Source organism: Schistocerca serialis, chromosome 3 (assembly GCF_023864345.2).
Source record: "Schistocerca serialis cubense isolate TAMUIC-IGC-003099 chromosome 3, iqSchSeri2.2, whole genome shotgun sequence".
NCBI lineage: Eukaryota > Metazoa > Arthropoda > Insecta > Orthoptera > Acrididae > Schistocerca > Schistocerca serialis.
Window position 1 is genome coordinate 855014659 of NC_064640.1, and position 26870 is coordinate 855041528.

Here is a 26870-nt window from a genome sequence, read left to right on the forward strand (position 1 = left end):
TGAGTAATAGACAAAGAGTTCAGGCAACAAGTGGACACACATATGCAGCTCTGACATTGCTGAACTGGTGAGCCTATGTTAATTTGGTATGTTTGGCATCGTGTCTGTGTACTTAACATCTGGCGAGTTACAACTGAACAACGTATTCCAGCTCAGGGCAATTTACAGCTTGACTGTGTATAAATCTGTGGTTCATTCCTTAACTCTTCTGGTAGTGGATGACGCTGGTGCCAACAATTTATTTGGTCTGGATGCTTTCCATGTTTCTGGTTTTTTATTGCAGATGCAGTGCACCTCGCTTCTGATGAGGTCCCTTTAGCAGCAGTTAGATTCGCAGATTCTGAGTTCACATTTTTTTATGTTTTAGGTTGTGCCACTAATTTTACAGCCCACATTACCTTGAAACCTACTGTGCAGCCACATTTTTACATGCGTGCTCTATTCCTGCAGCTTTGAACAAACAAATGAAATTGGAATTGTATAGGCTGATGATTTTGGAGTCTTACAGCCTATTACAACAAATATGTGGCCTACCCTAACTGTCTGCTAAAAAATCAAATGGTGAGTAGCGCCTCTGCAGTGACTATAAAGTTTCCGATAACACTCACACTATTATTGACACTCACCCTTTGCCCCATCAGGATGAGTATTTGGTCAGACTTATAGGAGGCTAGTTATTTGCTAAAACCAAATTATCTGAAACCTATTTACAGGTTGCATTGGATGAGGATCCAAAAAGGCTCCCTGTGACTGGGACGCCCTTTGGGATATAACAAAATCAGTGCCTCCCATTTGGTGTGGCTGGCACACCTGTGATTTTTTCAGCATTTTTGGAACAATTGATGATGTCTGTTCTGGCATGCATCAACTACCCTGATGATATTGTCACGGTGGGTGTATCCAAGGAAGAGCATTTATGCAACTTATGCTACTTGGTCATGGCCTTACATACTGCAGCCATCAATTGTGTATTTGGGGTTTGAGTTCTCTCAGGATAACATAAAGCAGGGTTGATCAAGATTTCAGCTCCCAGGCCATGCCCAGACACAAGGGCCAAAGTGCTCAGCCTCCCTTCATGTTTCCGCTATTGCCATGATACACTGTATCAGTGCAAGGTGGGAGAAGAGGGGAAAATGGAACACACCTTATTTAAATGGCAGTACAAGCACACTGCATAATATGTGGTTTTATATTTCACATTTACCAACAACATAGCTAACAAAAAAACAAATTTTTGGTATTATTTAATTATTTTTGGCTCATTGAAGACATAATTTTTATCTGGTAGCAACTGTTGGTATATGGACAGATGCAGACAATTTCACAGTTTTGCACTCAAGTTGACTTATTTAGTTTCATAGTGAAAAAAAATGTTTTTCACACAAATATGATGATTGAAACATTGTAGCACTTTTGTAATCTCATTATGATGACTTTGAAACTCTACCTGGTGAAATATAGACGTTCTGGACAGTTTTAATGCAGAAAGATTTTTAATGAAAACTAGAATTACAAGGCAGTTCAATCAATCGCATCTGTATAAGATTAGGGGCACTTTCAACTGAAACAAAGGGTCTAAGAAATAGATGTACAATTGACAGTGTCCTCAAAATCTTTATAAAACTATCCTTGTAATTCTTGCAAGGCCACAATGGATTCCTCAAACCTTGTATTTTCTTCAATGCTAGTCAGCTTATGGAACTGGACTGTCTTTGCCAGAATGTATCCGCTCTACAATGTGATTTTCTTTTCAAATGCATCCACATAAAATAAGAAAGAAGTGGGGATAGTGTGCAGTCGAGTCTACTTCAAATGCAAAGTCTGTACTCCATTGTGGATGTTCAAATTTTCATTCCTGCTCTCCTTTTTCCTTCATAAATTCAACAATAGTGACTTTTAAGTCAAGAAATCATTCCAGGCATGTGCCTTGACTTAATGAATGTACTTTCAGTAATATATGAAATCTCTGCACCCTTTGTTCAGTTCTATCTATTGCAACTGACAATGGAACAATGTGTGTGACTTCAGAAATTTTACTGGTCATACCATCAATTTCTTCAGGCACTCCAGGCCTGCAAATGTATCATAACATGCAATTTGACTTACAGAACAATGAATCCCATATGTATAATCACAGTTTTTTGCTCTTTCATTGTCAACTAAACCTTCAAATTCTTGTTGCATAGTATTGTAATTTCATTTCATAGCAAATATACAGTACCTGTCACTTATGTGAACTGAGAATTCTCATCCCTCTCTTCTGTCATTCCTATTCACTTTAAAGGATTGCAGTGATAGATTGCTAGACTGCTTCTTTTTGTTAAACAACCAGTGGACCTTTGAACATCCTTCCATACCATCAACAAACAGCAAAGGTTAAACAGCACTGACAGTGCAATTCTGCCAAACTCGGAAAGTTGTGCCAACTGAAAAATGCTGCACCACACTAGTAAATGAAATGTCACAACATTCCCTGTATGTCCAAGGAGGACTGAGCAAAGCCAAGTGACAGGCTGGGCCTTGTCCTGCCCACAGTCCACACCCGTTGCATGCGTGAAGTTTGGCACAATGTCGCTGGCCCTGTTGTAAAGCCTTCATGTCATCATGTTGCTATCACAGCTTTTTGCCTCACCCTTCCAATGTCAAAGAACACCCAACTGCTTTTAGAGAAAATTGCTTACTACCATAAATTCATTCTGGCTGTGCCCACAGCGGACCATCCCCTCCACAAATTTCACCACAAGGACATTTCTTTTCACTGAACATCGGCCTGGCAGCATGCATTAATGCTTCTGAAATGTATGCTGCATTCTTCTCCTGGCATCCTGGCCACCAAATGGTCTTGGCTACAGGCTCCTCTAAGTATGGCCTGATGGTCGTGAGGATGGTTCTTAATGTCTGATAGTTGACATGTCAAAAATGCTCAATTCCACTCAGCAGCACTACTGCCTAGTTGAGGAGGAGGCATTGCTATCATCTATACCCTCAAAAAGTTTGATGTATTCTTGTATGGATCTAAGTTCCACCTCATTACTTACCACAAGCCCATGGTTCTGTTGTTTAGTCCTTCTGCTTTGTACTTTGACAAAGCAGCAGATTGCCTCCAGTGTGGGGCCTTGTTTCTGTCTCACTACAACTATGAAATACATTTTTGGCCTACTGCACAGCATGTCAATGTCAATGCACAGTCCCTGATTCTGACAGGGCCATACCCTACTTTTGATCAGGAAGAGTGCCTTTGTTTTCATTTAGATGTTGAGGCAGAACGTATAGTGGAAGGGTTTCCTATTGCAGGCTTCTGGATTGCAGCTGCTGTTGCTGTCAACCTGACTTTGCACCAAGTTGTTCAACTTGGTTTGCCAGACAGGTCTTTGGGCAGGACTTCTGATTTTTTATGTAGCTATTCTGTCCTTTGTCACCACCTTCCATTGTGTAATGGTGGTTTTCTCTTAGCAAATGATGGGCTGTCATCCAGGGTTGTGATTCCAATAGCTGTAGAGTATGGTGTGCTTCAGTTCCTACAGCTGGGAAAGTGGAGGGCTCTATTATACCAAGTCACTGACCCATCGTCACATCTTCTGGCCTGGCATTGACGAAGACATTGTTTGTCTTGTCACGGCCTGCTCTCAGTGTGCAACCCATCAGGTGGTAGAGCTCTCTTCCTGGCCTAGGTGGTTAGTGACTTCAGCATTGGTGCAGTTCTGCCACTCTGAGGACCCAGATGTCTAGATGCTACCAACACCATTCTCACTGGCCCTCACTTATGGCACTTTGCAAGAGGTGGCCACTGCACATGTCAGGGGCCATGTCACTTCCACCTTTACTCACCAGTTCCATGTCAGAATCTCCTCCCACATCCACCAGCATCTCCGTTGCCCACCACATAGGTCATGGTTGTGTCATCATTTGCCCCAATTCCGTCATCAGACGAGTGCCCTTTTGGTAAGGGGGAGGGGTGCTATAATCCTGTACATATGGATATGATCCATGTTACCAGGTTACCAGTGCACTACACTCATACTCTGCCAATGGCATCTGTGTGAGATGGCCACCAGAGGCTGCCCGTAACTTGGGCACATGGTATGGCACATGGTGCATCTGCTGGAGATCTCCTCCATATAAGGACAGCACAGCAGGTGCTCATCCTCAGATTATGTTCTACTGTTTATTGTACCATTTGTGTGTTTGCTGTTTACTTGTATGTGGATAAACTAACTTTGTTCCTTGTGGCAGCACAACAGACAGGTGACAGCCAATCATCACAACTGTAGATAGAATGATATGGCATCTACACAATATTATTGAAACACATATGAAAATATATAAAATGATGAGACAGAGTGTCATTGTATGGTAACTGTTATATTTGACAAAAAATAATGATGAAATTGATTTTAATGTTCTAATCTAAGATCTGCATAAATGAACCTTAATTTGAAATTAGAATGAAAACTGTTTTGTCATTCAAAACTAAGTTGGAATTCTATATCATACGTTTATTGATTTAAACTATCCATTTACCTTTTTTCTTAAAGTCATGTAAAATGTTGCAGCACACATCTTAATGCATTATTTTCTTTTAAGAGATGTTGTGCAAGGTTGAAGCCATCTTCCATAGTGTCCATCTTCTCTGGTGTTCTGACAACCTAACTGCCACAGATCTGCTTGACTGACCACTTATACTTTTCCAATATGTTTGCAGTTGATTTTGTACACACTGATCTGCTCTTAATATTTCATTGTGTCTTCAATTTAAAATAATGATTAAGTTATGGATATTGTTTGAAAATCAGATTTGGATAATGGAACCAGTGAGAGGTGACACACCAAAGGAACTGAAAGCTTCTTACTTGTGACTGGATGGTACCATCCTGCACAGGTCACAGTTGAAGTAGCTGTTTTTCTGTAAGTGATAAATAGACCTTTAATTGTGTTAATGGGAGATCCTTCTATGAAACATTTGCCAGATCACAATTAAAAAGTGCTGCTGCCAATAGTGATGCTATTTTGTGTGGTGAAATTAATACAATTATCAAGTTCAAGAGGAAACTTGTGTCCAGGGATGTTATCACTAACAAAGTCAAAAAATTAAAATGCCTAAATAATTCTAAATTTCACAATCTGTATGAAGATCCAACTGCAGCTTCTAACAACCAAGAGGAACAAAACATTATAAAATCATGTAAAAATACGGGTCAGAAACCAGCAGCTGGACACTTGTAAATATGACTCCAATGGCTCCTAGATGTTTTGGTTTACCTATGTTACATACGTATGACAGCCAGTAGTGTCCAGTTTCTCTGCTTCTTGTTGATTACTATGGAAGAAACTAGATTACATCACAACAAGAAAACAAAACTTAATCTAATATTTGGCATCAGAAATTCCTCAGCTCTTGTAGCTAAAATTCAAACAATATTGGCTTTAACTACACTGCCTGACAAAGAGTCACTTAATAGCCATGGTCAGATATCAATTTACTTTCATATACATATGCACGATTGTTGAGTAAGTAATGATTAGAGTTGCAGGTAGTCCATTACTGTTGTTTGAGTTAATTGTTCTTACCAAGCCTGGTAGGATATATAAGGAGCATGGACAGTGTAAGATGTTGAATGATCACTGTGAAGAACGTGGAGGTGCCACATACTCTTTTTAGACAGTGTTATCAGCACCTGACAGAGTTTGAAAGGAGCCTCATTGTGAGTCTTCAATTGGCTGCCTCATCAGATTGTGCAATATCCAGATCTGATGGCATTTGTATGCGACACTGACTGTTTGACTGTATGGGAGTGTGAGGGCTCATATACTTATTGTTAATGTTTCAGTGAACCGCACCTAACCACCACATAGAGGGACTGTCATAGTTTGCACTAACAACACTGTAACCCCTTCTGACTTACATCTGCCTTCTGAGAACAAATAATGAACTCTTGCTACATTCTGTGTCATTCCATACCTTTGGTCAGAAACCAGCAGCAGTTTCACCAGAGAATTACCATCCCATGAGGTGGTCATTAAAACCACAATACAGACTTTTTTTTTTGGAGTCATGGTACGGCCAGGAAGAATAAATTGCTAATTAATGATGTCACATTGCCTTTGTTGATGAACTGAAGTTTGTACTACCCTGGATAACCATCATTGGTGAGTACAATGCCAGTCTGGGAGAGGTCCCATTCTTTCATGGTTTTTTAGAGGCACAAGGTGTTACTCCTGGCATTACGGGGTGTAAAGCCATTGGGTGTAACTCCAGGTAACAGGTTATACTGACGCAGAAAACTCTGAAAGACAATGGTACACCACAGGCATTCTGTGTGTTACCTCTCATGCAAGAAGATTATGGTACCATTTTTCAACAGGATAATGGTCATTCACACATGATGTGTATTTATGAACTGTCTGCATGATGTTGAGGTTTGCCGGTGGCCAACAAAATCCCCAGAACTGCCCCTGACGGAACATGTGTGGAATCAGCTTGGATCTCAACTAACATCCCATGCTGGCATACAGTATATTAAGGACTAGTTACAAAAGTTGTGGGCCAACTTGTCTCAGGAGAGGTCACAAACTCCTTATGACACCTTTTTCAACCAAAGAAGTGCATACATCCATCTCAGAGGGGTGCAACATCATACTGATAAGTGGACTTCTACTATTAAGCTCTTTGTAAATTTGATTCAGTTTTGTAACCACTGCTGTAACATCACGTAACTTCTCAAACTGTGAAGTTTATTTTTTTCCCCTTATTGCAGGTTCACTTTCTTTGTCAGGTAGGGTAGTTTCGTTTAACATCACTAGCTTGTATACAAATACTCCCACTGATGAGCGCAAAAACAAATCGAGATACCTTTTACACATACCTAAGCTGAATTCCATAGTGCTACACATCAACAATTACCAGTGAAACATATGCAAAACAGAATTATTTTCTGTTTGAGAACACTTACTACAGACCATCTAATGACATAGCTATGGATTTCTTTTATTAGTCCTAACTACATGGTGTTTTACAAACAAATTGAACAAGTGCTCTTCCTGTGAAAGCAACAATGAGCTGAAAAATTAAATACTGGGTCAGGTATGTTGGATATGTGAAGTGTTTATGGAATGGTATCACTAGATAAATGCATTCCTACAACATTTAAAGTCACAATACAAGGTGTACAACTTTGCTTACACTGTTTGCCAATAGGTGGCGACAATAGTAAGTAGCAGTCGAAACAAACAGATCGCAGACATCAGGCAGTTAGCTTGGACCTCAGTCAACATAACCTCAGTCAAACATTAGTCAATTTTTGTCTGCATCATGAAGTTGTACTTGATTGAAAATGTCATTTTATGAGCCTAATTCTCATGATTTGTGGGAGATGTTCCTGTTTTGTTTCAATATGAAGAAAACAGTGGTTGAGTCTCATTGAATGCTCTCAAGTATGAATGGTAAGGATGCTATTAGTGAAAGAATGTGTCTTGAGTGGTTTCAATGCATCAAGAACAGTGATTTTAATGTCGTTGACTGGCATGGTGGAAGAGAGAATGTTTTTGAAGATGCAGAATTGGAGACATTGCTGAGTAAAGACTCATGTCAAACTCAAGAAGAATTGGCACAATTAGTGGGAGTGACACATCTAGCAATTTAAAAACTTCTCAAGGCTATGGGCATGATTCAGAAAGAAGGAACTTGGGTCCCATGTGAGCTGAAACCAAGAGACGTTTAATGGCATTTGTGGGTTTGTGAACAGTTGCTTTAAAGGCAAAAACAGAAGGGATTTCTGCATCATTTTGTGACCAGGGACGAAAAATAGGTTCATTATGATAACCCTACATGCAAAAAATCATGGGGATATCCTGGCCATGCTTCCACATTGATGGCCAAACGGAATATTCATGGCTCCAAGATAATGCTTTGCATTTGGTGGGACCAGCTTGGCATCGTGTACTATGAGGTGTTAAAACCACATGAAACAATCACAGATGCTTGCTATCGAATGCAATTAGGTGCATTTGAGTGGAGCATTACAGTGAGATGCACAATATAGTGATTTTGCAGCATGACAATGCTCAACCCCACGTTGCAAGAGAGGTCAAAACATACGTGGAAACATTAAAATGGGAAGTCCTATCCCACCTGCTGTACTCTCCAGACATTGCTCCCTCAGACTAGCACCTGTTTAGATCAATGGCACGTGGCCTGGCTGACCAACACTTACGATCTCATGAAGAAGCCACAAACTGGATTGATTCATGGATTGCTTCAAAAGTTGAACAATGTTTTTGATGCAGGATTCATACACTGCCTGAAAGATGGGAGAAAGTAGTGGCCAGCAATGGAAAATACTTTGAATGAAACACGTGTAATCATTTGTTTCATTAAAGCCTCAAATGTTGGGGAAAAATGGCGGAAGCAAAGTTGTACACCTTGTACAATAAAATCCAGTTCACTATGGAGATGGGAGGTTCTTCTGTAAATTATTTCAATACAGATCTACTGCTCCATACAATGAAACATCACTCATGAAGTTAGTTTAATGTAAGTGTATCTGTCATGTTTTTAGAGTAGAAGGTATCCTATGCACCTGTGCTGAGATACCTCACAATATTATCCCATATGACATCAAGGAAATAAATACAATTCAAAGTAAAGTAGTTAAAGCATACCACAGGTGCTGACTGTAGATATTGGTATTATTATTGTAAAGCATGTTATCTACATTCACCATTTGCAGATGAAATGTACATGCCTTCCACAAGAGTTGCCACACTTGTCTTCAGTCCTAGAAGTCTGATGTACCACACTACATGATTAGGACATTATTGATGGCTGTAATAACACCAATCCAAAAGGAATTATTCAATAGAAATTACTTATAGTACATTTTTATTGTAACAGAGTTACACTCTTATATGTGACACATCAACAGATTTCCCTCTGATACGTTATTTGTGGGGCTACATTATGCGGTTCCAGATGACAGTCTATTCCTTATGTTATCTGCAAGTTACTTTGGAGTCATCTGCTACACTTGATGACAAGTCATTGTTGAGTAACAGGAAAAGAGGGTGTCCCAAGGCAAAACACTGTATAATACCCCAAGTAAGTGACCTAATCAGACCAAATTTAATTTTTAGTTACATAATAGTCTAAAACAACATTATTTTTCCCACAAAATAATGAGATTAAAGGAACTGCATTGATTTCCCTAAATCCTTATTGTTGTCGATTTGACAATACAAAAGTGATTCCATAAGCCAAAGCCTATGAATACTCCACGTTTCATTAATGTTGTTCTTTGCAGGGAGGAGGAAAAAAAAATAGACTACTGATAACACTACGTGTACCTGTAGTCTCATGTCACGACACCACTGTTCAAGATGTGATAGATTATATCTTATCTGCATTCCTTTACTCCAATGACACAAATCCTTTCGGAGCAGTAGGTTATTCATTGAAATGGCACAGATGAAGTAGAATACCTGCAAAATTAAAACACACAACTTCACTTAAAATGGTAACACTGTCATGGGTATTTTCTTTTATTTCTGGTTTGCAATCTACTAGAGACTTCAGTATTTACAAAATACAGCAGTTTCCTTATAGTCTAGGATCATGTAACTTACTGTTAGAAAATTGGTCATCTCACCTGCCGAAATATCTGGACAGTAAGTTCTGGGTCAACACCATGGTTCCCCATAATTTTATAGATATAATTTAGTTCCCGCAAGAGTGCATCCAATGACTTCTGTACACCCAAAAATGGCTCAGAATCCCATGATGACAACACAGCTCTTCCTCTCTTTCCACTAGCTATCTGACTTGTCAAGCCACTTATTTCTTCATGTTCAAGAATAGCTGGCACCACCAGTGGCTGTATCTTTTCTTGTATGTGCCCAGCAAGACTCTGAATAATGGCATGTGAATGATAGGCATTATTTTGGGGACCGTTATTATATACCTTGTAGATGAATTCATAAAACTGCTACGTTCATAGATGAAATGAGACTAAAACAATCTGTTAAGGAAAACTCAAAATAGGACTAAAACATGTTCTTATTTCAATCTTTTAATGCAGATATTCAATCCTCTATATAGCCAACAGAAAAAAATCCCTACTTTATGTCCTCCATGCAATGATTTAAGAATTAATTAATTAATTAATTAACAAAGGAAGTGTATAATTGAGTCTGTAATGTTTCTCAGCACTTACATAAGAAAACCAAAGAGAATACAAAGACTATAAACCATGTCTTCAAAACTGAAGAAATTTACAAAATCCACAAAACTTTAAACAGACCTGATCAACATTGTTTCTTCACCTCTGTGCACCTCTGTTGCATCTCATACTATGGTGTGCATATCATCTCGGGGTATTACATGCTACACCATTTGGACAGTAATCCCAGAATCAGTCTACACTTTCTTATCATGTAGCCGTGTAGTAGTTACACACTATAAGGGTACAATATTCAGTAGGTGTGATCTAATTTGAGCTAGAACTTGGGTATTATTTTGAATATTTCATAAATACAATAAGTAAATCAAGTGCCTATCACCTTAATGAAAATTTTCGAGTTTTGCCAAATGAACCTAGCTCCAACTACTCAAAAATTTGACACTGAACTGTGCAGTCTGTGCATGGTTCTTAGTAGAGTCACATTTCCATGATAACACTGTATAAAATTAGCTTGTTTCTTCATACTTTGAGTACAGTATCTACGTCTTATTCAGTATTTAATCTGCATCAATAAGTTGTGTTCCAATTCAAAAGCTATCCTATGCAATGACACACTAAGAAGCTGAGGTTAAGGAGGAGATTAAATTTCAGTGCAGACTAATTCTCATGAGTCTTGCAAGGAGCATATGAAGGTTACACTTGAAATGTAATGAAATCACTTTCCAGGCATAGCCTCATGAGGTAATCAGTTAGGTGGGAATTGTTATATAATACTCTCAGATGAAGAATTATTGCACTATTAAACACAATGGGAGAACATTAGGTGGTATTTAAGAAAGATTCTCAGAAAGTTAAGATAGATCTGGATTTTGCACATGAAAAATTTAGACAGACACAAAATAGTTAACAGAAATCTGTTCTATGGCTTGGGCATGCATAAAATACAGAGCATAAATTATAATAAGTCACATATAGAGTGAGCAGGGAGAAATTTCAACACATAAATTGCCATGTTGACATTCCAAGTTACAAATATTGCTCAATGTTATGACCTCCTGCATCCATGATAGCCTGGATACCATCTCAATTGTTTGCAGCACTTTTTGAACAAAGGACAATGGAATGTTCAGCAGTTGTGGCACAGCTTGAAGATCGTTACTGTGTCCGGCTTTCTCAGCCATGGCAACAGTACATTCTTCAACAACATGTGACACAACTGGCCACCGGCCTTTTTCAGGAGTAATTCCCAAATTGTCAGTTAGTTCTGATTTCTGAATCATATTCTTCAACACCTCTTCATATTCCTTTAATGCATGAGACTTGTGAAGAGCAGCAACACTAGTGCTGCTGTTTTGATAAAAAAAAGTTCTATGAGTAAAGCTCTGCTCACATGCCCAGACCCTTATTGACTGTCTGCAGCTGTAATGCACATTGATACTTACGTTTCAGCACTTTGTCTCTGTACTAGTATTCCTACTAATGGCAAGTCATGATACTACCACTATTGACAATGCAAATTCTGCAGCACACAGTCTGAACACTGTAAAGTTGGGTACCCATATGGTAAATGGTAATCCACCTACACTTGCTCAAATAGCGAAGTTCAATAACAATCCTCCTCCTCCTTCTCCTCCTCCTCCTCCTCCCTCTCTCTCTCTCTCTCTCTCTCTCTCTCTCTCTCTCTCTCTCTCTCTCTCTCTCTCTCCTCCCTGGATTGAATTCAGGTGTTCTAGAAAGTCATTCAAATTCTCACTGTCATGAAGCCAAATAACAGAACTATCATCTACGTATCTGAAAAAAACATGCTAGTTTCAGCTGCAGACTCCAAGGTGTGTTCCTCGAAATCTTCCATATACAAATTGGTAATGATGGGTGACAATGGGCTTCCCATTACAACTCCATCTGTCTGCTCACAGTACTGGTCATTGAATAAAAAGTAAGTGGATGTCAACACAGTGCTTACTTTCTGCAGTTTTGCATTGAAAATGGCAAGGTATGTTCCTGTTGAAGTATCTGCAGTTGTCAACGATGCCACCCAGCTGCATTCTCTTAAGTTATTTGAACACTGTATATGCCAGAAGAAACTAAATCTCACATTGTTAATTTCCTCCCAATAGAACTAATCACTGTTTGTGGAGGTTGGATAAATTCTGCAGCAGTACAGTAAGATTGCAATGTGCAGTGACAGTAAGATTGCAATGTGCAGTGTCGTTTTTACTGCAGTGTTGTGATCAAAATATTGTTCCAACATTTGCCAAAGTAGTGCATCATATTAATTCTCCTGCCACTAGTCTTATCAAGCAATGCACTAGCCTAGATATTGTTTATGAGAGGATCCATTACACTCACTGACAGCTGGATTTTGTTTCCAAGGAATTTTTTCAGCTTCATTTAACGCCTGCTTCAAAATTTCAACTTTTTTCTTGGGATTGGTGGATGATGCTTCATGGCACTGGGAATTTCATTCTGTAACTGCCAGGCATTTGGCAAAATTTGAATGTTTCTGTGGCTTGAAATCTATACTGTATCTCAACATTCTGTGATATGTCTCATGGAGAAAGCTTTTTGATGAAGCAGCTTTATCGGTGCTCCAAAGCATTTGCCAGTGGTTGATCCTATAAGTTCTCTTGTACACACTGTTTTTAAACTACCTCCTGATGTTGCAGAATATACTAGGAGGAAGGCATATTGTGTGTTGACTGGGGGACGTACACCCAAGAGTAATATCACAGCAGCTGAGAGGACTGCTTTACGTTCACTTAGAGTTGACCCGTCAAAGGATGCAGTTTTTACTGTCTGATTCCACATATCGCAGGATCGGTTCTGACCCAACAAAAAGTGTTGAGAGAAAGACTAACAACCTCCTGGAAAAAGTTCCTTATGGTAGGAGAATATCAAGAGCCTCAATTCTTATTGTGCTATTCTCTCTAGGGTACTTGGCCTCCCTAAGGTCCACAGGGAAGAGGCTCCTCTTCATAAGATTGTGATTAAGACTGTTGCTCTGACATTGTGTAGAAAAAAACTTTGTTACTCTGTTGAGTCATATAGTAGGTCAATGTAAGCACCATGTTAAGAACTCAGCAGATTTTGTAGATCAGTTAGAGTGACTGCATTTGAATGACATATTCTTGTAAGTTTTGATGTGGTCTCTCTCTCTCTTCACTCATGTACTTCTGTCCGATTCATTACAGCTGATTGAGGTTAGGATTGGTGCTGAATTAATGAACCCATTTCAACATGTGTTAACTCACTTCCTTTTTATTCAATGAGCAGTACTATGAGCAGACAGATGGAGTTGTCACTTATCATTGCCAGCTTGTTTATGGAAGATTTTGAAGAACTTACCTTGGAGTCTACGGCTTTGAAAACTGCATGTTTTTTTTTCAGATATGTAGAAGATTCTTTTGTTGTTTGGCCTAATGGCAGTGAGAATTTGAATGACTTTCTAGAATACCTGAATTCAACCCACCTCAATATTCACTTCACAACAGTGGTGGAAAAGGATGGCTGTCTTCCATTCTTTGATGTGGTGATTAGGAGGAAGGTGGACTGTGCGTTGGGACATGCCAATTATAGGAAGCCTACTTACACTAACTTGTATCTGCAGGCTAATAGTTTTCACCATACAGCTTAACATGAAGGGGTACTTCAAACCTTGGTTCACAGGGCCCATGTCATCCTGGGCCCTGAGAGTTTGTCAGCAGAGTTAGTCCATGTTGAAGTCACCTTTTGTCGGAATGGTTGTAGTGAAAGAGAGATAAGACATATGTTGCACTCTTGACCAACTATGCACTGTGTGAGCCATGATAATACTGAGGTGGTACCAAATTCTACGGCTTTTTGGCCTTACACAGGAAGCATTTCAAACAGGATTGGTCATATTCTGTGGAAATACAATGTGATGTGTGTGTTTTAATAACCATTTAAAATTGGGGTCCTTTTAGGTAACATAAAGGATGATCTTGGTTCACGTAAGGTGGTTGTCTACTGTATTCCTTGCAGCTGTTTCATGTCATATATTGGTCAGACTATCAGGACTGTGAAAGGCCAATGTTCTGAGCATAAATGGCATGCACGCTTACAACAGCCAAGTAAATCTGCCACTGCAGGACATTGTCTTGACACCAATCATTCTTTGGAATATAACAGAGATTCCTATATGCACTTCAAGCTATTGGGATAGTGTTCGTGTATTGAAATAGAGAGAGAGAGAGAGAGAGAGAGAGAGAGAGAGAGAGAGAGAGTGTGTGTGTGTGTGTGTGTGTGTGTGTGTGTGTGTGTGTGTGTGCGCACGTGTGTCTGCGCATACGCACGTTAGAGGACCCGAACTTAGAAAGTGATTTGGGCTGGCTATCCTTATGGAAACTGTAAAAAAAAAAAAAAAAAAAAAACCAAGGATTGATGATTATTGGTCAACGAATCCGTTGCTACACACACCGATATTTGACAAAGCGCTGTCCCGCAGGCGATTCACACAAATATTATCATTTTTACATTTTTCTGACAGCAAAATAAACTGGATAATGCTTACCAGCTTTTCAAAGTGCAACTCGTAATTGATTATTTTTCCAAAAAGTTTGAATGAACAAACATTTGAAACAAACAAATTTTGTATTTATTTACATATGTATATCTTCGAAATTTCATGTAAGTAGGGGAACAGGATTGAGAACTTACAAAAACTAGTGATGATATCTCCTAATAATGTCAAGAATGGCCAGTGACAAGCCAAGTAATCTGAATTATCACTGTCGGGATCAATTTGTACGATATGTGCAGCCAGCGAAGTGTTAATATAGTATCCCGTAGCAGCATGGCTCTTCCCATATCATTTTCTCTTCTCTTTCCTTTGATTCACAGTCATTCCAGCAGACACATATTGCCCAACAAGTAATGATAATAGCTCTTTACGTGCAACATAATACATTCAGCATCTCAAAATTATAAAAAATTATTGTTGTGTTAGTGGTTATTTCTTAGTGCTTAACTGATGAATCACAGTATGATAATACATACATATATGAATTCCTTCTTCATGAATTAACTGTAAGCCAAAATCAGTAATGGCAGTATCAAGAGATTGTTAGTAGTGTTTTACTAATATGCCATTTTCAGAGTGTGGTACTTTCTTTCGTCAGTTACAGCTATATATCCTTTCAAGCCACATGGCAATGGCCCCATTATATGCCTCCTTTAAAATTATTCCTGCATATGTCTCTGCAGCTTTACTGTATGGTTAAATGATGATGGCATCCTCTTGGATAAAATATTCCGGAGGTAAAATAGTCCCCCATTCGGATCTCCGGGCGGGGACTACTCAGGAGGATGTCGTTATCAGGAGAAAGAAAACTGGCGTTCTACGGATCGGAGCATGGAATGTCAGATCCCTTAATCGGGCAGGTAGGTTAGAGAATTTAAAAAGGGAAATGGGTAGGTTAAAGTTAGATATAGTGGGAACTGGTGAAGTTTGGTGGCAGGAGGAACAAGACTTTTGGTCAGGTGAATACAGGGTTATAAATACAAAATAAATAGGGGTTATTCAGGAGTAGGTTTAATAATGAATAAGAAAATAGGAGTGTGGGTAAGCTACTACAAACAGCATAGTGAACACATTATTGTAGCCAAGATAGACACGAAGTCCACGCCTACTACAGTAGTACAAGTTTATATGCCAACTAGCTCTGCAGATGATGAAGAAATTGATGAAATGTATGATGAATAAAAGAAATTATTCAGGTAGTGAAGGGAGATGAAAATTTTATGGTCATGGGTGACTGGAATTCGAGAGTAGGAAAAGGGAGAGAACGAAACATAGTAGGTGAATGCTAAGAAATGAAAGGGGAAGCTGCTTGGTAGAATTTTGCACAGAGCATAACTTAATCATAGCTAACACTTGGTTCAAGAATCACAAAAGGAGGTTGTATACACGGAAGAATCCTGGAGATACTAGAAGACATCAGATAGATTATATAATGGTAAGACAGAGATTTAGTAACCAGGTTTTAAATTGTAAGACATTTCCAGTGGCAGATGTGGACTCTGACCACAATCTATTGGTTATGAACTGTAGATTAAAACTGAAGAAACTGCAAAAAGGTGGGAATTTAAGGAGATGGGACCTGGATAAACTGACTAAACCAGAGGTTGTACAGAGTTTCAGGGAGAGCATAAGGGAACAATTGACAGGAATGGGGGAAAGAAATACAGTAGAAGACGAATGGGTAGCTTTGAGGGATGAAGTAGTGAAGGCAGCAGAGGGTTAAGTAGGAAAAAGACGAGGGCTAGTATAAATCCTTGTATTTAATTGGTGAAAGGAGAAAATATAAAAATGCAGTAAATGAAGCAGGCAAAAATGAGATCGACAGGAAGCGCAAAATGGCTAAGCAAGGATGGCTAGAGGACAAATGTAAGGATGTAGAGGCTTATCTCACTAGGTGTAAAACAGATACTGCCTACAGGAAAATTAAAGAGACCTTTGGAGAAAAGAGTACCACTTGTATGAATATCAAGAGCTCAGATGGAAACCCAGTTCTAAGCAAAGAAGAGAAAGCAGAGAGGTGGAAGGAGTATATAGAGGGTCTATACAAGGGCGATGTACTTGAGGACAGTATTATGGAAATGGAAGAGAATGTAGATGAAGATGAAATGGGAGATACAATACTCCATGAAGAGTTTGACAGAGCACTGAAAGACCTGAGTCAAAACAAGGCCCCGGAAGTAGACAACATTCCATTAGAACTACTGATGGCCTTGGGAGAGCCAGTCCTCACAAGCCAGTCCTGACAAAGTTCTACCATTTGGTGAGCAAGATGTATGGGACAGGCAAAATACCCTCAGACTTCAAGAAGAATATAATAATTCCAACCCCAAAGAAAGCAGATGTTGACAGATGTGAAAATTACCGAACTCTCAGTTTAATAAGTCACAGCTGCAAAATACTAACACGAATTCTTTACAGACGAATGGAAAAACTGGTAGAAACCAACCTCGGGGAAGATCACTTTGGATTCCGTAGAAATATTGGAACACGTGAGGCAATACTGACCTTATGACTTATCTTAGAAGGAAGATTAAGGAAAGGCAAACCTATGTTTCTAGCATTTGTAGACTTAGAGAAAGCTTTTGACAATGTTGACCGGAATACTCTCTTTCAAATTCTGAAGGTGTCAGGGGTAAAATACAGGGAGCGATAGGCTATTTACAATTTGTACAGAAACCAGATGGTAGTTATAAGAGTTGAGGGGCATGAAAGGGAAGCAGTGGTTGGAAAGGAAGTGAGACAGGGCTATAGCCTCTCCCTGATGTTATTGGGTTGGGTTGTTTGGGGGAAGAGACCAAACAGCGAGGTCATCGGTCTCATCAGATTAGGAAAGGATGGGGAAGGAAATCGGCCATGCCATTTCAAAGGAACCATCCCAGCATTTGCCTGGAATGATTTTAGGGAAATCACGGAAAGCCTAAATCAGGATGGCCGGATGTGGGATTGAACCGTCGTCCTCCCAAATGTGAGTTCAGTGTCCCAATGTTATTCAATCTGTATATTGAGCAAGCAGTAAAGGAAACAAAAGAAAAATTCAGAGTAGGTATTAAAATCCTTGGGGAAGAAATAAAAACTTTGAGGTTCACCGATGACATTATAATTCTGTCAGAGACAGCAAAGGACTTGGAAGAGCAGTTGAACGAAATGGACAGTGTCTTGAAACAAGGATACAAGATGAACATCGACAAAAGCAAAACGAGGATAAAGGAATGTAGTCAAATTAAATCAGGTGATGGTGAAGGAATTAGATTAGGAAATGAGACACTTAAAGTAGTAAAGGAGTTTTGCTATTTGGGGATCAAAATAACTAATGATGGATGAAGTAGAGAGGATATAAAATGTAGACTGGCAATAGCAAGGAAAGAGTTTCTGAAGAAGAGAAATTTGTTAACATCGAGTATAGATTTAAGTGTCAGGAAGTCGTTTCTGAAAGTATTTGTATGGAGTGTAGCCATGTATGGAAGTGAAACATGGACGATAAATAGTTAGGACAAGAAGAGAATAGAAGCTTTCAAAATGTGGTGCTACAGAAGAATGCTGAAGATTATATGGGTAAATCACATAACTAATGAGGAGGTATTGAATAGAATTGGGGAGAAGAGGAGTTTGTGGCACAACTTGACAAGAAGAAGGGACCAATTGGTAGGACATGTTCTGAGGCATCAAAGGATCACAAATTTAGCATTGGCGGGCACTGTGGAGGGTAAAAATCATAGAGGGAGACCAAGAGATGAATACACTAAGCAGATTCAGAAGGATGTAGGTTGCAGTAAGTACTGGGAGATGAAGAAGCTTGCACAGGATAGGGTAGCATGGAGAGCTGCATCAAACCAGTCTCAGGACTGAAGACCACAACAACAACAACAACAACAACATGTCTTTTTCCACATTCAGATTAAAAAAAGAAAGAAATGTTTTAGAGACAATATGGATGTCATGTCAAACCTTATTCTTTTTTAAATTTACAACTTTTTAAGCAAATATCCAGCAAAGTTTAACTTCTTGAACTGATGAAATACCAGGACCACAGAAATAAAAGGCCTCAAATGGCACATCTGATATCTGAAGGCAATGACTTGTTATCGGACCCACTTCAAACAAAATTCCCAATTGAACTACATGACAGTAGCTGTCAATTTCATACAGAGCAACACAGCAAAATCATGTCCACTGCTCATAATAGTTATTCACTACTGAAATTTGCAATGATACATCAAATGAGACGTTATCAGTACTAGCTTCTCTCAAAAGTGGAGAAGTTTTCAGTATGACAGTTCTTATCTAATATACAAGTGAACCTTCCAAATTTCAATCTAAAATACTGTTACACCAAACTTCTTGTTTGCTATAGTAACTGTTCAGAATGGGAATTGCAATTAAAAATCATGGCAGATGTGGAAAGCCATTCAGTAACATTGCTTTTAGTGGCATAAATATCTCAGTGTCACTGACATTCATTAAAAATAATTATTGTATGGGAACTGAATGTTATGAATGAATGTGGTGCACATTGTAATGTGCAATAAGCCATTTGGACCATGTATATTCTCAAATTTACAATCTCATCCATTTTTCAATCTTATTTGAAATGTTTTAAACTCCGACTGTATAATATGTCGTGCTAACACAATTAACCCCTGTGATAAAAGAATTTCATAAAAATTACTGTACTACAAAAAACAAAAAAAGCTTTGTTCATGTGAATACATATATTATCATAATTGTTCTATTGTGTTGCTGAGTCAATTTCATTTTCTGTAAATTATTCTTGATTTAATGTTCTGTTTTGCTCTTAGTATGCCTAAATCTTTACTGATGTACTATGAAATGATGTGAAGTGGGTGCCAGTTGGTTGTATGTTGTCTGTCGGGAAGGAAGGAAGGAAAAATGTAAAGTTGTCTGGAGTTTCAGACAAATGGAATGTATTTCACTGAGTGAACATTGTAGTTGACGTCAGCAAGGCATATAGGACTATTAAAATTTAAAACTACATATGAATCAGTTTGTAGTCTATGTCATTTCAAGAAGCATGTCAATCTATAGGGTTTCCAGACCTAAAAGAGAACCTGGCTTCCACACAGAAGAAATTAAAGCAACGGATTGAAGGAGATCCTTTAAAAAAGGAAACAAGAAGAGTATTTTTTCTTTAAATCTACCACTAGATCTGCCCAACAGTATTTCTACTCAATGAACAATTATTACAATTAACAGTCATCCAATGTGCATAACAAAGGGGGTCGTTAAAGTGGTGCCCTTGTGGCCAGGATACTTATACGTTTGGATTTTTGATAGTGTTTATGTATCAGGTGATCAAAAAGCATATAATTGTGTTGCAAAGTGTAATGATTTAAAACCAAATATTGTTTGACATAGTACATGTTGAGAAGTTTTGGAATGACACAACACTATGGACATATATGGTTTTAAAAGGTTGAAACATTATTACGAAAGTTGACACCACCTACCCAATCCAGGACAATAATAAGGTAAGTACCAACTAAAAAATTTATTTTTGTACTTTCTCAGTGCAATGTTGTGTGGACATTCTGCCTGGCATTTTTTCTAGCATTGATAATTTATGAACAAATTTACAACAAATGGATCATGATCAGAACAATGAAATAAATATGCTGAAGCTACCAGCTTCAACTAATGACTTTAAAAAGGACATAGCCAATAAAGGCATGTTTCAGGACGCATTAGGCAGTAGTTGACCAAAACAGTTAAATGAAATCCATGCAGAATCGAAATTTTTAGACAGTAGTGTGTTATATTTGAGTCCAGACCATGAGAAACAAGTACAGTTGCACGTAAGTGAAACAATGCCGAGTGAAAAACCGAAACAGTTAAATTTACAAGACATGTTTACTGCATTAATGTCATCAATGAAACAAAGAGTGAAAAACTGTCATTGATAGGGAAAAATAGTGAAAAACTGTCATTGGTAGAGAAAAATAGTGAAAAAACTGTCATCGACAGAGAAAAGTAGTGAAAAACTTGAAAGTCAATAGTCTCAGAATGTAATGTCATTAGAGCAGAGCTTAATGCACAAATTTCAGATATTAAAAACTACTTAGTTGGTGTTTTTTCGTAAGTGAAAGCTACAGATGAACATGTGAAAAAAGTAGAGGGGAAGTTAGAGGCTTAAGAATCCAAAATTCAATCATTAGAGACAAAACCATAGGAAGTAGACAAGGGTCTCAGATCTGAGATAGGTGCTTTTGAAGTTAGATGTAAAGATGCTGTTGGAGACACTAGTAAACAAGCTGTAAACTTTATAAATAAGCAAAATGAAAAAATAGACAGTGTTGCCTCAGAAATAGATAAAAAAAGTTCAGAAAATATCTGAGATAACAGACTCAAATGTGTTAGACTTACATAGTGATGTCACTATTACCAAAAAAACAAGATGGGGCTTATCTAAAAAAATTCTTCAATGTAGGACGCCCAAGCTTTCCTACTATGCCACTAAAATGTTTCCTCGGTGACAAACATTTCCATCCAGTTGATTTTATATGACATTGCGATGATAGTTTTCTCCCTGGTCTGAGTGATGAATTAAAAATTAAGTTTATTAAAAGAACATTAGAAGGGGAAGGGCTGTCATAGGCCATCCAACGTGACTGTAGCAATTTATCCATAGATGAATTCAAAAAGTGTTTTTTGAAAAAGTTTTGGTCTGACACTGAACAGGCACAGATAAAGAGTGAGTTTTTAAATGGTCCGATGTACAGGGAGCAGAATGGGGATATGAAAGAGTTTTACGAAGACCAGATCATGAAACATTCTCACTTAGACCAACCTTTTCATGAATTAACTCACATAGGTGCACTTAAGAGAAGGCTACCAGAAATAATTGAAATGGGGTTACTCTATGGGCCAGATGATTCTGTAGACCAGTCCTGAAATATGTAGAAACGTTGGACAGGGTGTGTAACAGGTTTGGCCACCACAGTACAGATTCCAGGAGGCTTAACTGGAGTAATCACAATAATAATAGAAATTCAAATAATAATGACAGTTTTAACCAAGGACATAACAACAACATCCTGGCAAGGAATGACAGGAATCCAAATAATTTTAGAAATTATCAGGATGTAGCATCAAACCATGGGGACCAACAGTTTTATGAGAATAGAAATTCTGGGAACAGAAATGGTGATGGGAATTTTGAAAATAGTGGTGGAAAATGGACAAATAGTAACTAGTCCCACACACATGTGAGAGATAATGATAGTAGAGGTGATAGATTAAACTGAAACCCCCTCGGTTGGCAGAAACATTGGTGAACAGTCATTTTTGACAGTAAACAGTAACATAAAACCTATACAACACTGATTATGTAAAATTCAGAGAGTTAACAACTATTTGATTATTTTATGAGTACAAAAGTAATCAGAAGGATGTTTTTCTGTTTATAGGGAAAAAAGGTTTTTTGATTATAGCAAAAAGGTAAGGTAATGGAATTTTACAAAATGTACAAGTGTATCAAATTATTTTGAGTGCCCTGAGTAACCAGTAAACATGAAAGTGTAAAAGGATGTATAATGGCAGGAGTAATGAGATTAGTACACTGCATGTACACAATTTTTTGGGGAATATTGAGGAAGTATAGGGTATAAATAGGTATTAGTAGAAGAATACACCAGAGCTATTTAGCATCATGCACTAGCTTGTAAAGGGTTTGTATAATGTAATAAGTGAAAGTACAGTTGCCTAGTGAAGTGTATTTGAAAGTAATGAAGTGATTGTAGGGAGTGTTACCTTTCTGACCCTTAACCCTTATGTGGTCATGTGGCTTTTCGTAACGTTAATAGTCGCGTAGGGTGTTGCTAACACCCAAAATAATAGTGGCTATAATGACACTGATGTGCAGCATATCACTGATATGAATATGTTTACTTCACAAATGGCTATTTAGAATGTTATCTCCCAGTATATTAGCGTTTTATTTAATGTTACTTTAGTATTAAACTGGGTTATTTGAAACATATGCAATAATTCCCATTTTCTTACAATATTTTGTTTAATTATTTATTTCTGTTGTTCTTCATACTGTATTACAGGTGTAAGACATTATACTTATAATTAAAAATTTGTTCAGTCAATTCATACAAACATTTTATGAAATCAGTCACTATCACTGGCTGCAAGGAGTGCGTTATCATAGCACTTTTCCCACACATTTCTCATGTGCTTTACACTCATAACTTTCAAACATCGAGCAAAGTGCAATTTAACTTTTATATCTTTACCCCGAGGACAAACTGTGCAGCACCTGGGCTTAAGTATCCTTTGCTCTGAAGGTGGTGCATTGTTGCTGTCTTCAATTCCTGCCATTTTTGTGGCTTTCTGTCTAACTTGTTTAGGCAGGGAGTGAGTGGCTGCTCTCTTACACACTATGGGATTTACTAATGACCTTCTGACATCACGTAAAAACATTCTTCGGGAAATCCTCTCATTGTTATTATTTGCATATATCATGAAGGCGTTATTGTAAGCATTGTCAATCATTCGAAAAAATAGGGCAAGTGACCAGCGTCTAGTTTTTCTTGAGGTTGAATAAGTAGCGCACATTTCATCTATTGTGTCCACACCTGATTTGGTCTTATTGTACATTGTTATAATTTCTTGTTTCTTTTCCTCTGCAGTATTAGTGTCAATGGCACAGTCATGATGCAAAGATGAAAGAAGAATAATGTTCTTGCTCTTCTTTGGTACATATGAAGCAATGGTGATATCCTTTCTGAATCCAAAAAGGCTGCTTCTAAGTTCATGACCTCTCGAGCAAACAAAGTCTGGAGGGATCTCCCTCTTATTCTTTCTAAAAGTTCCTACTATTGTATGTTTCTTTTTCAGGAGCTCTTCAGTCAGTGGTATGGAACAAAACCAGTTGTCTAGTGTCACATTGCGTCCTGTGCCTCCAATAGGCTGTACAAGTCTACTTACTATCTCCTTAGACGAGTTTGACAGTGCAAAGGGACCCTCTGGCTGTTTCCCCAACATAGATTTCCATCCCCAAAGTATACCATGTTCTAGCGTCACATAAGGTGAAAATTTTCAAACTACATTTTGCAGGCTTGCTTGGTATATACTGTCGGAAACTGCATTTGCCTCTAAATGCAACCAGTTGTTCATCCACTGTTGTATATTCAGACAGTATAATTACTGACACAGATTGACATGAGTAATTCAAATACTTCTCTGAATGCAGCTAGGTGATAGAATTTCATTCAATTGTTATTTGCTCTCTCCAACCATTTAACTGTAGCATACCTCTTCATTATTTAACTCACATTTCCAGAAAGTAGTGTAAAGTTTAAGTTGTTGTTTCAGAAAATTCACGCTGTTGTTTCTCTTTACATACAGTTGCGTATAGGCCAAATTTGTGGAATCATATTTTCGTGTTTACCTGTAATTTAATTGACTTATTCTTAATCAACTATTACGTTTATCATGAGTGAAAAGTGCTTGACTTGCCATAGAATCTTAGATCGGTACTTTGGTGTGACGGGTGCTGTAGTTTTTTCCAAGTGGGCGACTGTAGTGGCGTGGGAGTGGGGGAAGTAAATGATACTCGTCAGTGGTTTCATAGGATATGTAGTAGAGGTAGGAAGATATTAGAACAGGAGGGGAAAAGTGGCACCTTTCAGGCTGAGTTAGATGAGGCCAGGGGGGATCTTGACACGTTAAGGAGGGAGAAGGGCAAAAAGAGGTGAGAAGTGGCAACAGGAGGAACAGGCCTAGAACTTTGTCTGACAGCTTCGTGGTGAATAAGGAAAATAGATTTGACCTGTTGCTTTGGTTAGAAGCTGGTGAGCCTCAAGCAGTTGCAGGTGTAGACAGGGCACAACAAACTTTCAGCAGCAAATTGAAAAGTAGGAATGTAGGGAAATCTGTAAAGAGAAAGAAAGTGTTGGTGTTAGGTAGTTCCCATGGAAGAGGTGTTGGCCAAGTTTTGCAGGATGAACTAGGATGAGAATACCAGGTCACCAATTTTTTTTTAATCTAGTGCTGGTCTGGAGCAGGTGACAGAGGATTTAGGATCACTTTGCAAAGATTTCACTACGGAAGACACCGTGGTTACAGTGGGTGGGCCAGGTAATAGTACTGACAGAGTTCCTGGGTGCAGTACATAGTGTGACCTGGCAAAGATTGCATCAGCATCGAACCATACTAGTGTTGAGTTTGTATATGCTCTTGGGCACCATGACCAACCCAATTTGAACTCTTCTGTCAGTAGAGTTAATTTGGAGTTGGTTGGTTGGTTTGGGGAAGGAGACCAGACAGCGTGGTCATCGATCTCATCGGATTAGGGAAGGATGGGGAAGGAAGTCGGCCGTGCCTTTTCAGAGGAACCATCCCGGCGTGATTTAGGGAAATCACGGAAAACCTAAATCAGGATGGCCGGACGCGGGATTGAACCGTCGTTCTCCCGAATTTGGAGTTGGAATGGCTGCTTATGTCAGGTGCAGGGTCACACATTGCTGTGGTTCCTGTTGGTTCTCTCAATATGTGGGATTATACTAGGCATGGCCTTCACCTCAACAGAAAAGGGAAGGATAAACTGGCTGAGCAAATAGCAGGACAGTTAAAGGGGGGAGGGACTGTCATGAGTGATAAAATACCAGTGGTTATAGTGTTCAGGGAAGACTCTTTTTAGGGTAGGGAGGACAGAAAGTAATCAAGTTTTAAGAGAGGTTAGGATTGAGACAAACCTTCAGTTTGAGAAAGAAACCAAAAAAAACATAATTCTAGCTTGTTACATCAGCATAAACAGCTGCTGGTTAAGAATTTTAACAATCAGCAGAATTATATTACAAAACCAATAGTCAATGGCCTCTCAGAGCATGGCATGCAGTTCCTTCTGTTAAATGTTAATACTGAACAGGATATAAAATATGTTAAATCTGAACTCAAGAGGGTAATCAATAAGGCAAAAATTGATTATTTTAGGACACTCCTCAGAGACATTCACTGGAGTGATGTTTACAGTGCTCATGACATGAATGAAAAATATAACACTTTTGCTAATAAAGTGCTTACCTTATTTGAACACACTTTTCCTCCAAAACTAGCCAAGGTTAGAGCACAGTCTACAAAGAAGTCATGGATTAGTCAAGGAATAGAGGTGTCTTGTAAAACAAAAAGAAAACTGTATCTGTCAATCCAAAACAGTTCTGATGATGATGATGCTATAGCACATTACAAGAGATACTGCAAAATATTAAAGACTGTAATACGGACATCAAAGCAAATATATTACATGGAAAAGATAGTCATATCAGATAACAAAATAAAGACAACATGGGATATAGTGAAGTGGGAGACTGGTACAACCAGATATGAAGCGGGGCAAATAGCATTAAGAGTAAATAATACATTGGTGACAGATATGTATAATGTTGCAGAACTTCTTAACAAACATTTTATAACTGTTACTGAAAAGATGGGGTTGCCAGATTCTGTAGATGCTGCCATGGGATACCTTAGACGAGACATTTCAAGTAACTTATATAATATGAATCTGACCCTCACTACCCCAACAGAAGTAATGTCCATCTTGGCCCACCCCATTAGCTGTGCCATCTAATGCACTGCTAGTCACTGCCAGTCCCTGGCACGAATCTGCCCGATGGATTAGTGTCGAAGTCCGGTATGCCGGCCAGTCTATGGATGGTTTTTAAGGCAGTTTTCCATCTGCCTCAGCGAATGCGGGCTGGTTCCCCTTATTCTGCCTCAGTTACGCTATGTCAGCGATTGCTGTGCAAAAATTTTCTCCGCGTATGTGTACACCATGTTTAGTCTACCACAAAAACATAAAACATTGGGGCTACACTCTGGTGTGAAGCGTTACTAGGGAAGAGGGTCCACTGGGGGACGAACCGCACAATAACTCTGGGTTTGGTGTGGGGCGGTAGTGGGGTGAGTGGACTGCTGTAGCCTGTTGTTGGGTTGTAAACCACTGAGGGCTATGGCATGGATAAAGCCTCTCCATCATTTCTAGGTTCCCAGTTCCACACAATACAATACGATACAACGTCCATCATAAAATCCTTAAAATCAAAAACATCTGGTAAGTATGATGAAATATCAACACAGTTAATTAAAGAATGTGAATCTGAGTTAAGTAACATATTAAGCTATCTATGTAACCA

General features: G+C 38.6%; 1 protein-coding gene across 1 annotated transcript in view; it reads right to left on the reverse strand.

Moving 5' to 3' along the window:
- Positions 1 to 26870, reverse strand: part of LOC126471270 (unconventional myosin-Va-like) — a 70181-nt gene that overhangs the window by 26706 nt on the left and 16605 nt on the right. Inside the window, exons 6-7 of the mRNA XM_050099389.1 lie at positions 9642 to 9899; positions 9340 to 9474 (exon numbers count right to left, since the gene is read on the reverse strand). Of these exons, the coding sequence (XP_049955346.1) occupies positions 9340 to 9474; positions 9642 to 9899 (393 nt within the window). The remainder of the gene's footprint in view (positions 1 to 9339; positions 9475 to 9641; positions 9900 to 26870) is intronic.